This window comes from Pezoporus occidentalis, unplaced genomic scaffold (assembly GCF_034315485.1).
Source record: "Pezoporus occidentalis ecotype Australia unplaced genomic scaffold, CSIRO_AGI_Poc_V1 ctg83, whole genome shotgun sequence".
NCBI classification, from domain to species: Eukaryota; Metazoa; Chordata; class Aves; order Psittaciformes; family Psittacidae; genus Pezoporus; species Pezoporus occidentalis.
The window spans coordinates 2,424,123-2,438,626 of NW_026916192.1; the positions used below are offsets into that span (position 1 = coordinate 2,424,123).

General features: G+C 37.7%; 1 protein-coding gene across 1 annotated transcript in view; it reads left to right on the forward strand.

The window, feature by feature from the left end:
* The first annotated feature begins 2,735 nt into the window (after positions 1 to 2,735).
* Positions 2,736 to 14,504, forward strand: part of SYCP2 (synaptonemal complex protein 2) — a 29,347-nt gene continuing 17,578 nt past the window's right edge. The window contains exons 1-18 of the mRNA XM_062604192.1: positions 2,736 to 2,822; positions 3,778 to 3,890; positions 4,564 to 4,704; positions 4,946 to 5,074; positions 5,945 to 6,049; positions 6,579 to 6,603; positions 7,827 to 7,912; positions 8,460 to 8,548; positions 9,316 to 9,350; positions 10,026 to 10,168; positions 10,253 to 10,305; positions 10,886 to 10,931; positions 11,140 to 11,235; positions 11,709 to 11,769; positions 12,345 to 12,493; positions 13,269 to 13,343; positions 13,833 to 13,979; positions 14,375 to 14,468. Coding sequence (XP_062460176.1) covers positions 3,867 to 3,890; positions 4,564 to 4,704; positions 4,946 to 5,074; positions 5,945 to 6,049; positions 6,579 to 6,603; positions 7,827 to 7,912; positions 8,460 to 8,548; positions 9,316 to 9,350; positions 10,026 to 10,168; positions 10,253 to 10,305; positions 10,886 to 10,931; positions 11,140 to 11,235; positions 11,709 to 11,769; positions 12,345 to 12,493; positions 13,269 to 13,343; positions 13,833 to 13,979; positions 14,375 to 14,468 — 1,498 coding nt within the window. The 5' untranslated portion in view covers positions 2,736 to 2,822; positions 3,778 to 3,866. The remainder of the gene's footprint in view (positions 2,823 to 3,777; positions 3,891 to 4,563; positions 4,705 to 4,945; positions 5,075 to 5,944; positions 6,050 to 6,578; positions 6,604 to 7,826; positions 7,913 to 8,459; positions 8,549 to 9,315; positions 9,351 to 10,025; positions 10,169 to 10,252; positions 10,306 to 10,885; positions 10,932 to 11,139; positions 11,236 to 11,708; positions 11,770 to 12,344; positions 12,494 to 13,268; positions 13,344 to 13,832; positions 13,980 to 14,374; positions 14,469 to 14,504) is intronic.

The window sequence follows — 14,504 nt, forward strand, 5'->3', positions numbered from 1 at the left end:
GGCTGTAACTACAGTTCTTAATTTACTGAATCACCAGTGCTCAGTACAATCTTATGTGTCCTTTACAGCATTGCTGGTCAAGACAGAATGGCAAGTCTAAATCATTAGTCATTTGTCAATATGAGTCTAATGTTAGTACTGACTTCTTTCCTAACTTGACTTTCTCCTTATGATCTCAGATCTGCAACTATTTCAGCCGACACTTGATACTAAAACTGTTGGCATCGATGCTTTTGACCCTTCTCACTTCTGCACACAACAGCAGCTGTGCCAAAGGGTGATTGTATTGACCAGTACAGTGTTTTCAAGTGCCTGTAATGAAGGTAAGTATTTCTGCTACTGTAGTGAAGGGTCCCTATACTTAGTTTGCTTCCATTTTCTCTGAAAATTTGAAGTGTAGTTGCCATATCTGTGGCCCGAATAATTTCGCTGTGTGTTCCAATCTAATGCATAAGTTAATGGAAATTCAGCTTTCTGTTGCCATCCCTTCTGCCAAACCAAACAAAAGAGACATTAGAGAAAGTGAAATGAACATACAGGAGTCTCCCATTCATGTCAGTGTACCTAGTGAAGGATAGAAAGTGTATGACTCGCTTCCCTGTACTGTGACTCACTTTTCTTTCACTATAGAATGGGTAAGGCTGTTCTCTTTACAAGATCTGGAAATCTGTGGACAGTCTAAGCCTGGGTGTATGCTAATGTGACTGGTAGGGGAAAACATCAAATGCAAATTGGCTTTTATTACTTCTGCTTCATATGATGAAAGTGGAATTCAGAATTCAGTTTTTATAGAAAACTTCTGATGCTCCTAATTCCTCATGTGAAGTTTTGCCCTAGGAGGTTTCTCAGTAAAGCTGTACTTGTTCAGATCTGCTTCAGATCACCCACTGTCTTCTAATAAGTTATCCCAACAGCAAATATAACAGTGGTTAATGCTGCAGTTAATCCTTTTGGCTGAATGTGCTCAGCCCTACTCACTCCTGTGGGATCTCCTCCTCAGTCCAGATCTGAACCACTTGTCATTTTCTTGAGTTACAGTGACATCTGGTGGTACTTGGAATACTTTGTGTACAGCTTTTATTTTTCCCCTTTTACAGTGTTGATTTGGTTTCTTTCTTATTCTAGTAAGTCAGTGGTGGTCTTTATATACTGTTGCTGCAGGTTTATCTGCCGTGAAGGTGATTCCACTCTGTCCTGGGCTTAGCAGTAGCAGTTAGATGCTGACTATAGCTGCTCATTCAAGTATGAACAGAGATGCTGCCTGATACTGCACTGGAACGTGTAAGATTCATGATAAATTTTCTCTCTTCTATTTTGATACAGATGTCAGATACATCTATATAACATCAGTACAGGTAAAGCCCCTCTTTGGAACTGTTGGATTTCATTAAAAAACATTACCCAGTTCCATCTGTATAATAAAGACGACAAATGTCAGTAGGAGCTCTTTATCAGCACGAGGTCTGTATCTGAGTTTCTGTATGTTCTTTACCTACTTAGGCACTTGATGGTAGTGAAAACGTTTCTGAATTAAGTATATAAATTAATTACACTGGTTTAGTCACCTCATGCCCAGTAACTCTTGTCTACAGTATGCACTGAAATAAATGTTCTAAATACTGGTTATCAAAAAAGGCAATTTGTAACATAAAACAATTAGAATGGTGCAGGTAAGCAGGCACAGTCCTTTGATAATGTGACTATTGCTCAATAGTAAAGCCACTCCACGCCCCGCTCCTTCCCCACCGCAGGAATTAGGGCACCAGTAGGAAGGGGCTTCAAGGCTCATCTGGTCCAATCTTTCCAGGCAAAGCATGAGCTAGACTAGATGTCTCAGCACCCTGCCCAGCCAAATCTTAACAGTGGCCAGTACTGGGGAAGCCATCACTTCTCTGGGGAGATTACTGCAATGGCTGATTGTTCCCATTGGTAAGTATTTTCCTCTTGCGTCCAGCTGGAATCTCCCCAGGAGTAATTTGTGCCCATCACCCCTTGTCTTTTTCCTTTGTCTCCTTGCAAAAAGGGAGTCTCAATCTTCTCCATAGCCACCCTTTAAACACTGGAACATGGAGATGAAGTCTCCCCTGAGCCTTTTTTTCTCAAGGCTGAAGAAACCCAGTTCTCAGCCTCTCCTTATGTGGCTTCTCAGTCCTTGGATCATCTTTGTGCCCCTTCTCTGGACCTTCTCCAGCCCATCCACATCTTTTTTGCACAGCAAGGACCAAAACTGAACACTGTATTTCAGGTGTGGCCTGACAGGCACTGAGCAGGGTGGGATAATGACTTCTTCATCCCTGCTCATGATGCCCTTGTTGATGTGACCCAGCATGCTGCTCACTCCTATCTAGCTTGTGTCCACCGGGCCACCAAGGTCACCTCCCTCAGCGCTGGGCGGGAAAGGCAGGCACACCCCACGCAGGGGGTTTTACAGCCGTTAGGGCAGCCGCCGCCCCATCCACAGCCCCGCTCCCGCCCGGGGTCAGGAACCTCGCTCGTGGGGCCGGGCTCTCGGCGGGCAGGTGAAGAGGCCGCCGCATGCAGCTCCCCCTCAGCAGCAGCCGGGCCTCTCGGCGGGCAGGTGAAGAGGCCGCCGCATGCAGCTCCCCCTCAGCAGCAGCCGGGCCAGACCGTGGCAGGCGCTGAGGGCGGAGAAACATCTGCGCGAGGCGGCCGCACGGCAAGGAAACCCCACCTCCCGCCCCGAGCCTCCGACGGCGATTGGTCGGCAGGACGCTCTCGCGGGCAAAGATTGGCTGTAGGTTACAGGCGCTGCCAGTGATTGGACAGAGGGAAAGGGCGCTTCTTTCTGCTTCGGCAGTGAGGTGAGGACGCCATGCTGTGTGGGGCCTCGCTGCTGAGGCGGCGGGGCCACTGCCGGGCGCGTTCTGCGGAGTAGCAAAGCTCTGTGGGGTATGCCAGCGACTGCGTGTGGATCGAGGGTGGAGGTCTCACGACTTCGTCGAGAAGGAGGCCCCTGGAAGGGGTTGATAATTTTCTTCTTTGTCTTGCCTGACTAGTCAGGAGGCGAGAGCCCTGTGAGGTGATAGCAAAGGCTTCAGTGTAGGCTGTTGTGTTCTTGTGTTGAGAAAATAAATAAATCGCACTGTAGTTGCAATTTCTGTGTTACTCTGGTGTGCAGAAATGACTTTCTTGTTCTATAGGAGTTGTTTCCTATTTTTAGTCATTTCCCTTTGCTTTGTCTAGTGCTGTGTAATTTCTGGAATGGAGAGACCGAAATTGCATATGGTAGATTGGTCAATGTAGATTAATTTGTGCAAAGTATCAGAAAGTTTATTGTGGGGTGTTGTTTTGTTTTTTGTTTGTTTGGTTGTTTTTTTACATATTAACTCTAAAAACCAAGGTAACTTGATGGTTCTTCAGTATTAAAACTGTTTTCAGTAAACTAGTTTTGCGACCTCACATTTGCTGTTAACAGTTATCTCAGAGCCCATCACTGTATTTGTAATTAAGAAGACTTTTTCCCTGCATGCATTTGTCACTTTTTTCTTAAGTGATTTATAATTAGGCCCTTCTGGAGTTCTGCTGCTGACCTGCCTATTTTGAATAATGTGATGGCGGCCATCTTCATGTTATTTTCCTATATTGCCATGGCTGATCATTCCTTCCAGTCTTAATTCAAGCAGTTGTCTATCCATGTAAGGATGTTTCCTTAAAGCCCCAGTTACTTTAATTTCTTAAAAGTAATAATAATATTTGTACTAGTGACAAATGCTAGCGTTTGTAATGTGTTTTGACTGGTAACTGACATGTTTCCAGAACCTATTGGAAGCTTGTGTCAGTGAGCTGTGTTTTGGTCAAGTGGTGATTGTTCCCTTCTTGTGCAGCTGAGTAGATGAATTGCAAGAATGGCAACCAGGAATGAGATGCAGGTATGTGCTTATGGACCAGAATATGAGTATTGATTGTTTTAATTACTTAGCTTAAAGCGCTTCTGGTATTTGATTATTTGTAAAATTTGCACTGTGGCTAAGAATGTCAGAGGAAGACATTTTCCTTTGACACAGGTTGGTGCTAAGTAGCTGGGTAGAAAGCAAGAGGAACTGGAAGTTATTAAAATAAATTGTATGTATTTGTTGCACATGAATCATTGGGGATGATACTCAAAATCAGTATGTTGAAATTGGGTTATAGTTGATTTAGAAAGAATGGAGTGGCAAAATAGTTGAGGAAGGCAGTAGTACTGCAATATGTTAATATCTTTTAAAGTCCCTAATAGATAATATAGAAATACAGAATGCTAAATGTACTAAGAGGTGTTAACAGGGTGAGCACTTGCATAAGCATTTATTTGTAACACAAGGAAAGAAAAGCCAGTTAAGGAAAACTAGCAAATAATTAAAAAAACATGAGTATTTGCATGACTCGTGTATTAGATGTGGTGTTCTGGACTTCAGCATTTACATTTCATGGTGTCCTAGTTAAGAATATTTGCTTTAGAATGCGACAGATGATTGCAGACAACCTATGCTAAATACTGTTCAATCAGTATGGGTGTAAAGCATACAGTAATAGAGTTGTTCTGTTTACTTTTGTTGTTGACAGTTTGAAAAGTTAATTGATGAAGCTACAAAAAAAAAAGATTTTCAATTATTAGAACAATTTCTGGCAATAGAAGACTGTGAAAATGCCTCTCACAAATGCAGCAAGCAGTTTGTCAACAAATTAGACAAGCTTCTGTGTCGGGTAATGTAACCATTCCATCAGAGTCATCTATACTGTCATTGGAATAGTCTGAAACAGATTGTTTCATTTGGCTTGATTATGCCAGCATTTGATTTGAAAAACTGAAATAAAATTTAAGAATTGCATATCTCCTTCAAGCTGCAATTCAGGTGGCTTTTGAGAGCAGAAGGGCACCTGGCTAATTAAATACAGGTTCTTCTAGAACTCTACATTAAAGCTTATGTTACAATTTCAATTTCAGGAAATTGACAAACAAGAAGTCAAAAGCATTTCTGTTTTACTGAATTCTCTTCAGAAATGTGCAGACAAAATCGTCATAGCAGGAGAAGATGGGCTCCCAGCAATGATAAAATACGGTCTTATTGGAAGGATAAGTAAAACCATAACGCATACCTGAACTTCTAAAAATAATATGATAATAAAACATGCATAAGTAATGCTTCAGTGCTCAACATCTTGGTACTCAACTTGGTCCTTGATTGTTTCTGAATGAAGAATTTCCCATAACTTTGCAACAAACATTATTCAGATTTAAGTGTTCTTTAACAAGTGGGTCCTTATAAAGTGACACTGCTCTGCCATAGAGAAGGTTTTGCAAATCATGCAGCAGATAGATAATTCACAGCAATTTCAAGAAGATGGTATCTTTTTCCGTGAACTTTTAATATTGCTTTTAAGTCAGGAATTAGAATTTCTTGATGCAATTTAAGTTATTTTTGTTAATACAACAGCAACGTTGTACCTGTTCTTTCAACAGATCATAGTGCTATTCTGATATTCTGAGTATTTTGTGTTATTTCAACCTGCGTGTTAAATGTGTCAACTCAACATAATACATATACTGAAAAATAGATACTAGGGAATTTACTGCAGAAAATTGATGGCAATTTCAGCTGAGTGTTACTCAATTGCCTTCTCAATTGCCTTAATTAAAACTTAAAAGGTGTGGTGGTAATTTCATGCTTATAGTCACACCTACAAACAGGCTTCCTCTTCCACCTACTGCCAGTTTTTCAGCACCTTATCTGTGATGGCAGATGTAAAAGTAGATGTCTGAGTTTTGTGTTAGAAAGTCGGCTACTGAAATCAGTTTGAAATCACCTATGTTTGTTTAGTGTGAGTGAAAAAAAAAATCCAGTTTGGGGTCAAAGTATGCTCAGCAGAGTAACTAATCTTACTGAACTATAGTATGACCTATTGTCCTTTTCCATGCTATTAAATAGATTTATTTTCCCTTTACATGGTGAATTGGTTTGAAAAGATAAAAGAAATTTTGATCCTCAGAGGAAATGAAAAGAATGAAATGATTACAAGCCTGGCTGAAGATTTCTTCAGTGTGTTGCTGGTAAAAATAGATTGATAGTAAAATACCTTGTGTATATTTGTCAAAGTAATTATTACTAGTTTAACAGCAAGACTTTCAAATGTGCTTCTGTTTAACATCCTTCTAAAGTTAATAGTTTGCCTGTTCTCCTTTTCTGTTCATGATTAGCATCATGAAATAAAGAGAAACAACAATAGGAGTGTTTGGTGAACAAAAAAAATTTCATCCTGGTCTGATTTTAATTAAATAAATTATTGGTATGCTAATCCCAGGACTTCAGGTTTCTAAGGTCTGTCAGTTGGCTTCAATTCATAACATTTTTGTCACTAGGGAAATAATTTCCATAAATTTAACTGAAATATTTTGGGAAGCCACACTGGGGATTAAAAGAATTCTCCTATGTCCTTCATTAAGGATGAAATAATTTTAAAATCTTGAATGCTTTTTGATTACTTGCTTTAGGTTTGTTACCTGACTTTTGTGCTGTAATATTTACAGTATCAAAATTACATCTTTTGTTGTTTTTTGTTTTTTGTTTTTTTTATTACAGGCTGTATGGGATAGCAGACCTGAAGGTGAGCTTTAAAAAAAAAAAGTGTAGACTAAATATGTTAAAGTGTTCCTAAAGAGCATTGCAAAGTTATTGGTGTTAAAGTAACACAGTACTTGTGGAACCATGTTGAGACAAGGTGGTTCTGAGAAGAAGCTGTGCAGTGAGGAAGGTGCAGAGTTTCTTGATCCAATGTAAATACCCCGCCAGATCTATTTGCTTCAGTTCACAAACCATAACAGGAAAGGACTTATACTCAAGAGGGCTGTTCTGCACACACAGGACTAAATTTTTTTATTCATGTGAAAAAAAAGCCTTAATGTCATCTGTAACATTGTTTAATTTGAGGTTTCTCTACTGTCAGATTTCCTTGTTGATGTCAGTAATAAAGAGGCAGGATAGTCTAGTCTTGTCAGAGGTGGCAACTGAATTGAATTTTTCCCAAAGAGTGCTACTGTTCTGGAGCTCATCGTGTATAGGTGATGCCCAACACCAGTTTTCTGTCCTGGTACCTTGGGTGTGGGAGCAGGGGCTGGACATTCGCAGTCTGTGGGCCGTGCCCCGGCACTCTTGATGGTGCACAGAGACACAGAACACAGATGGAGTTTTATGTGTTTTTATTTTACACGGCTTAGTATGAAGTACATATTTTCCTGTAAACACCCTGGAATGTGAAGTGTAACTACACAGCTCATTCCCTCACCAATGTAACACACATAGCTGTAGGAAAAAGGCAGGCATTGCTTTGTTTCTAAGGTGTCACAGCTTAGCATAGCACAGTTGTCGTTCTTTATTGACTTTATCATGCATGTTATTGCACTTAGCATTTAGTATAGCACTAGGTGGAAGGTCACTACAGACCATTTTGATGTCTCAGTCAGAATGAAAGATTCATTTCCTTGTCCCTGGGAAGATAAATTCCTGGGTCAGAATTTGAACTTGGAGACTTAAGTTACAGAATTGATCTGAATATATTTAAAAAATCAGGGTCGCATGGCCAGGGGACTCATGCAGTGATGCACACAAGTAGAAACATCATAAAGAGCTGTATTTACAATAGATTGAAGTAACTATTCTGTCTTGCATTTAACCAAGAAGGCTAAGATGTTTATTTTTAAGTATTAGTAATGCTATATGGAAAAGAAGGCATGCTACAATTCTAAATGAAAAAGAATCTTCTCCCATATGCAGATGAGAGGGCACCCTAATCCGCTGTCAGTAATTCTTTATTTTTTTCCTGTTCATTAGGTAAAATGGAAATACTGGAAAACTTTGCTCTGAGAACGTGCACCCTCATCACTGATGTGAGAATTAGTGTCTATGTCCAGCAAGAGGTAAGCGTTCTTCTTTATAAGCAACAATTTCCTGGTTAGTGTTTTAACAGTTTGTGAAGATAGTAATTTAACTGCACGGATGCTGCACAAAAAAGATAATTATGTAGTGTTGTAGTATCATAAGGCTTATTTAATGTTTCTGTGGGAATATTTGTTCGTTTCTACATATTGGGGTGGTCTGTTTGTTTCTGAGATTACTAATCTGCAGTATTTGATTTGGACAGTAAATTAGCTCAGCAAACAACTTCAGACAGAACTCTAGCTTTGAAAATTGGGGGGGGGGGGTGTCTATATTTAAAACTACAAATAAGAACCATAACCCTTTAACAACTGATATTCACATTAAAGGTAATGTCATTTATTGAAATTGAGGTAGTTACATTAAGATAAATACCACTTAAGGTCAGATAGACCTCATTGTCTTTTCTTGTTTTGTAATTATTTAAGTGTTTTATTTTCTTCAGTGGTATGAAGTATATTTGAAGAGCCAGAAATAAGAATAACGTAAAGTTTAACAACTTACATTAAATCTTGCTCCCTTTTTTAGGTAGTAAGAAAACTTAATGTAATGCTTGACAACATACCTCGAGATGCCAGGAAAAAGATATTTTCTACAAAGGAAATGTTGTGTGCCATGTAAATAATCTTCAGTATAATTTTTATATCATTATGGCATTTGCATAGCTGGGAAGGGAGTTTTTGCTAAGATTGTTTATAACGTGCAGATCATAGAATCCTAGAGTGGTTTGGGTTGGAAAGGACCTTAAGATCATCCAGTTCCAACCCCCTGCCATGGGCAGAGACACCTCACACTAGACCATGTTGCCCCAGGCTCTGTCCAACCTGGCCTTGAACACCGCCAGGGATGGAGCATTTACCACTTTTTGGGGCAACCTCTTCCAGTGCTTCACCACCCTCACAGTCCCTGTTTAACTCACTTTTGCATTTGCTATTACTGTGCTGCCAGTGGTAGTGGCTGTGGGCAGGTATTCTTATGGGTTGTTCTCCATTGCAAGCCTTAACTTGACTCTTTCCTGATCTGGGTTAGGCTTTTTCTCATCCCTGTTGTCTTAAAATAATGAAATAAATTATTTTTAAGAATGTGTGTGAAGCACATGAATCAGTCACTGGAAAGACAAGCTGTTCACCTTGGGATTTTTATTTTTTTTTAATAGCACTTAAAAAAATAAGAATAAAAATTATATATGTGTCAGTTGATTCACTTCTCCTGGTGGTACTTTCAGGTGTACAGCCTTAGCATAATACACTGACCCCTTTGAAATCTAATAGTTTAGTAGAATCAGAGGTTTGTCTCCTACATTAAAGCTTGTAATTAAATAAAAATTTTCTTCCGTACTTTGTGCTGCTGTCATGTTTTGATGGAACATTACTTTGTTTGGCAGGAGTGACATGGGGAAGAGAATTTTGGATGCTGGAGGTGAGCATGGGACTTAGTAAGCAATTTAATGTCAAGCTTCTTAGAAATTATATGCAGACCTGTTAAAAATCCAGAGAAGACATTTAGAAGCTGCAGAGTGTTGCAATTAGTCCTCTGAAAAATAAAAATACTGCATGAAAACAATCTGCAAGCTGGAATGTTTCAGATGCATGCAATGCATGGCTCTTCTTTGACATTTTCAGTCCTTCTCTAAAATATAAGTTTCAGAACGGCAAAAGATCATAAGGAAGTAGTCTTCTTGGATAGTGACCTGCAAGCCATTTTTAGAGTGCTAAACTACTTCTCTCAGGGATCACTTTGGTATCCAGAATTTTCCCTGATCAGACAGGTGAAAGCTTGAAACCTCTCTTCTTTCTCGCCTCGTGTTCCTCTGACATTCCTTGAAAGCTTGTTTGAAATTTCAGTGTGAAACATAAGTTGGTTAGTTGTTCTCAATCCATTAGTTCTTTATCTATATATCCTTTATGGGTTATGTATTTGGATATAATGTGATAGGTAACATTAAATGTTCAGCACTGCTTATACTAGTTTCCTGGTATAATCAGAATATAGTATATAATATACTATTTCAGAGTATAATCAAAACATAATAATACTTTTTTATGTCAGTAGTATCTTTAAAACTACTGTTCCTGTAAAATCGTTGTGCTGTAGACTATGACCTGCAGGTAGCCATTACAGAAGCTTTATGCAGAATGATATCGGAGAAACAAAGAGGAGAACTGGCATACCAGTGGTTTTCCATGGAGTTTGTGTCCAGTGCATTTAAAGGAATTAAAGATTCTGAGTTTGAAACAGTAAGTCATATAAAAAATTTCAAGGGAGGTAAACTTCCATTTTGCTTTAAGAATGTTCTTTAAGAAATTTCTGTGTTTTAATAGGATTGCAGAAAATTTCTTAACCAGGTGAATGGCATGCTGGGAGACAAAAGGAGGTAAAATGGAATATCTTAAGCTAAGACATTTTCTTTCTTTTTTTAATGGCTGTTCATTGGGAGTAACCTTTTTAACACATTATGTTTGTCTTAGATAACGGCTTGAAGAAGCTGTTCACTAAAGAAAGAGCATTCATTTGAAAAGATTCTTAAACAATAGAATCTGTTGGTATATGTTACTTTATTGATTTAGGAGGTAATGATCAATGAGAATATCTGCTAGAGAAATAGGTAATGAAAAGCAAAGAAAATACGAACTTTTCCTCATCTGTATGATCACATGCTCTGTGTGTTAATTTTATGTGTTATGACAGTAAAGAGGTTGAATATCATTCTTAAAATATCAGCAGATAAGGTGGAAGTATGAACATAGTGACTAGAGGTCTGAGGCTACTCTAATTGCGAGAATGTTTAAAATTTCATGTTATCTCTGTTGGGGAAGAAGTGAAGTCAGGTGACTGCTCTTTTGGTTATTTTGATCTTTTATTGTGCTGAGAAAGCAGTCAGGTTGCTGTGCTCAGATATGCAAAATTTATTTACAGCAGTTTAGGATACTTGACAAAATATCCTTTTCTTACAGGGTTTTTACATATCCATGTTTATCAGCAGCTCTTGATGAATATGAGGTAAGTTACAGGCTTAATCATATATCCATGGATTTTCCTTTGTGCACCTGAAGAATTTCTTTGCCTTCTAGTTAAGAAAAAATAATGTTTTTTTCCAGGAGTATACAGATGTGCAGGTATTTAAAGTCTGTCACGTTGTAACACAAAGCCTGTTAGCTGGTGTAGGTCATTGCTTTCAGCTCCTACTCTTTGTTTTGTTCTGTTTTAGCTACAGATACCGTTGGATGAAAATCTTGAAGAATTTTGGATTGATTTCAACGTTGGTAGCAGAAGTATATCTTTCTATGTGGCAGCAGATGATGCAGTAAGCTAATTTTTTTTGTCCATCATACTAGATTGGTCTGAGACAGTAGATACGTATTCTTTAGGGGGTATCAAATTTATTTTCCCATATCAACATGTTAAAGCTATGTGTACATTTAATATGGAGGCGGGGAAAAAATCTCAACTTGGTGTACCTATTTAGATCAAACAGTTTCCAAGTAATGAGTTTCAGATACTCTTTGCAAACAGTTTAACATATGCATACATGAACAAGAAGCCATTTCACAAAATTGCAGTTGTTTTTGTAGGTGAGACTTAATGTCTCTACCAAAACTCTTCCAAAACACTATTTGCTCTAAAAAATAAAGCACGTGCTTATTGTGCTCATTGTCAGTCCTTACAAGGATTAAAAAAGTTGAAAATTTGTCCTCTTGGAATAACTTTCTGAACATTGCACTTTGAATTGCAATATAATGCTTTTCTGTCTTTTAAAATACATATTTTTCTTACAAGGATTATCACTGGGAAACAGTCATTATACCAGAAGAAGAGGTAGACCAGTACAGCCTAGAAGGTATTGGCACTCAAAAAGCGTGACCTTTTGTTACACATTAACTTGGATTAATCCTAAAGTACTGACTCAATCCTCAGCAGATCCTCAGCAAAGCAGAATTCCAAATTAAAATATAGGCATTTTGTCAGGGATAAAATTACATTTTAGACATGCAGATGTGGTTTTATTCAAATAGCGTCTTATAGGTATTTCAGTACAAAATTATGTGTAAGACAGTAACATTTAATAACGTTTAGTAATGTTCCATTTAAACTAGTTTGAATAGTTTTGTAAATTCTCCAGTTTATCTGCAGCTATAGTAAATAACTTTGAAAGGAAATTCTACAGGATACTATCTGTAGGGAATAAGGATAAGGAAATTTCTACGGGCTAATATAGAGAATTTCTTAAAGATGGAATCTTGAAGTATTTCACTAAAAATATATTGTAGACTAGAGTGAATTAAATAAAATCTACATTTTAATAGCTGAACTGAAGAACGCAAGTAAGTTTCATGTATTTACAAACATTTATGAGATGTTACTAAACTGTAATGAAACTGCTTTTCAAATTTTGGTGTTTTTTTTTTTTTCCAGAAAAGGATTCAAAGAAATTATTAACAATAGCTCTGAAAAGGCCAGTGCACGTTGGAAATCAAGAAGGAGAGAAATTCTTCTTATATTTTGATTCTATCTTGGAAATCAGAGATGTAACCAGAAAGATTTATGGATTTAATAAATGTAAGGTAAGATTTGAACACCTTTTGAGTAATTGACTGATTCAAGATAAATGTCTCCTTGCCACATAAACGTTGTTATAGCTGTGATTATTGTTGTTTGTATGTACCAACAGTTTTCGATTAGTATCATCAATACAGAGCACCATTTCTGCTATAGTAAGCCTTGGTAAGGATGCCTAATAAGGACACAAGAAAATGGCCTCATATTTTACGGGGGGAGGTTTAGATTGGATATTAGGAAAAATTCCTTGCCTAAGAGGGTTGTGAAACATTGGAACAGGCTGCTCAGGGGGTGGTGGAGTCACTGTCCCTGGAGGTATTTAAAAGACATGTAGCTGTGGTGCCTGGGGGACATGGTTTAGTGGTGGACTTTGCAACACTGGGTTAACAGTTGGACTTGAGGCAAATTCTGCATATATAAATTTCCACAGACACAAGAACTGTGTAAAGAACTGTGCTTTCAAATATGGAAGGCTCTCAGAAATGATTCCTTAGGTATCCCACTTCTACAATGTGCTTACCACTCTTGTGAATTTACTCCTTTAGTAAACTTTTAATAAGCCATAGCTTACTCCCTTTGCTTGTGACAAACTGCTTTGCTCTGAACTCTTAGAAACTTGTGAGGAATGGAAGTGCTTTGAGCTTGTGAGCTTGTAGAATCTGTTTTCCGCTATAACCTGATTGCAGACACATATCATCTGACTTAATTTTGTTTCTGTTTCTGGTTTTAAAAAAAGTGAGCAAAGTGTGTATTTTACGTAGATGGTTACTCACTTTGTAGGATTTTAGTAAGAAGCGGTCTGCATCAGTTGCCAAAACAAGCGTACATGTCATCTTTGATGAAAGCGGATCACAGGTATTTGACTTCAGTATGCCAAGATTCTTGTTTTCATGGGGTTTATATTTTGTCTGATTATTAACTAATTTATGATCGTTCAACATAAAAACAGGAACTTGCAAAATGCCGATAAGATTACTCATAAACCAGTAAAGTGATTTCTTGTAAGCATGTATTGTGTATTTGGGGAGATAATAATTTTAATATCTAAATCTTAGAATACATCTTGCAAATATACACAAGTGCATTTTTTTTTATGTAAGTTGTGATTTGGTAACTCATCCTAGTTAGCGAAAATAACAGGTTGGATGTATTTAAAACTAGAAGCACATAAGCTCTGAATTTATCAATAAATCAGAATAAGCTCTGATTTATCAAAATCTAGAGTAAGGAATGTGATGCTTAAGGGTAAAGAGTTACTCTGTGTGTTGGTATAAATATAAAATATCAGACATGATAACATCAAGACATTGTATAAAAATTTAAATAATGCAAAATATTATATAGGTTCTGGTACCAGAAAGTCAGTTGTCACCAGAAAAATCTGAAGAGGAGGACAAACTCAGTAAGTACAAAACCCATCAACTTCCTGGATCTTTGAGGACTCTGAATAAAAGTACCAGTCAAGAAAACTGCAGAGGTGGTTCCTCCAAGGTAAGTAGGATTATCAAGGCAGAGGGCATAAAAAAAAAATACAAGTCAGTTTAAGTATTTATATGATAGCTTTGCAGAAACTCCTGGGAATCATCTTGGCTACTTTGATTGTTTGCAAGGGCTGGGATTTGGCCATACTTTATTGAATTAATTCAGAAGACAGTAATCACCATCACTGATCTCTGTTCAAAACCATTAGTTTTGAGTATTATATAATTCAAGTATTTTGCTGAACTTTCTCTAAAAAGGGAACTGCATAAAAATCACATTACATTGCTTTGTGCATCAACAGCAATTGACATTCCGATAATACAGTGTCAAAAGACTCTGGAGATAGAATTTGTCTTGTCTTTCTTAACTCTGTGTATTATGGTCCAGTTTTTCTGTTCCTCAAGGTAACTACATCTTGTAAAAGGAAAGTGTCTGAAGCATCTGTGATTATTCCTGGAAAATTTTCCACAAGAAGTCCACTGGTATTTCTTAGCACATGTAAGTTTCCAAGTACTTTCAGAGGAAAAACATACT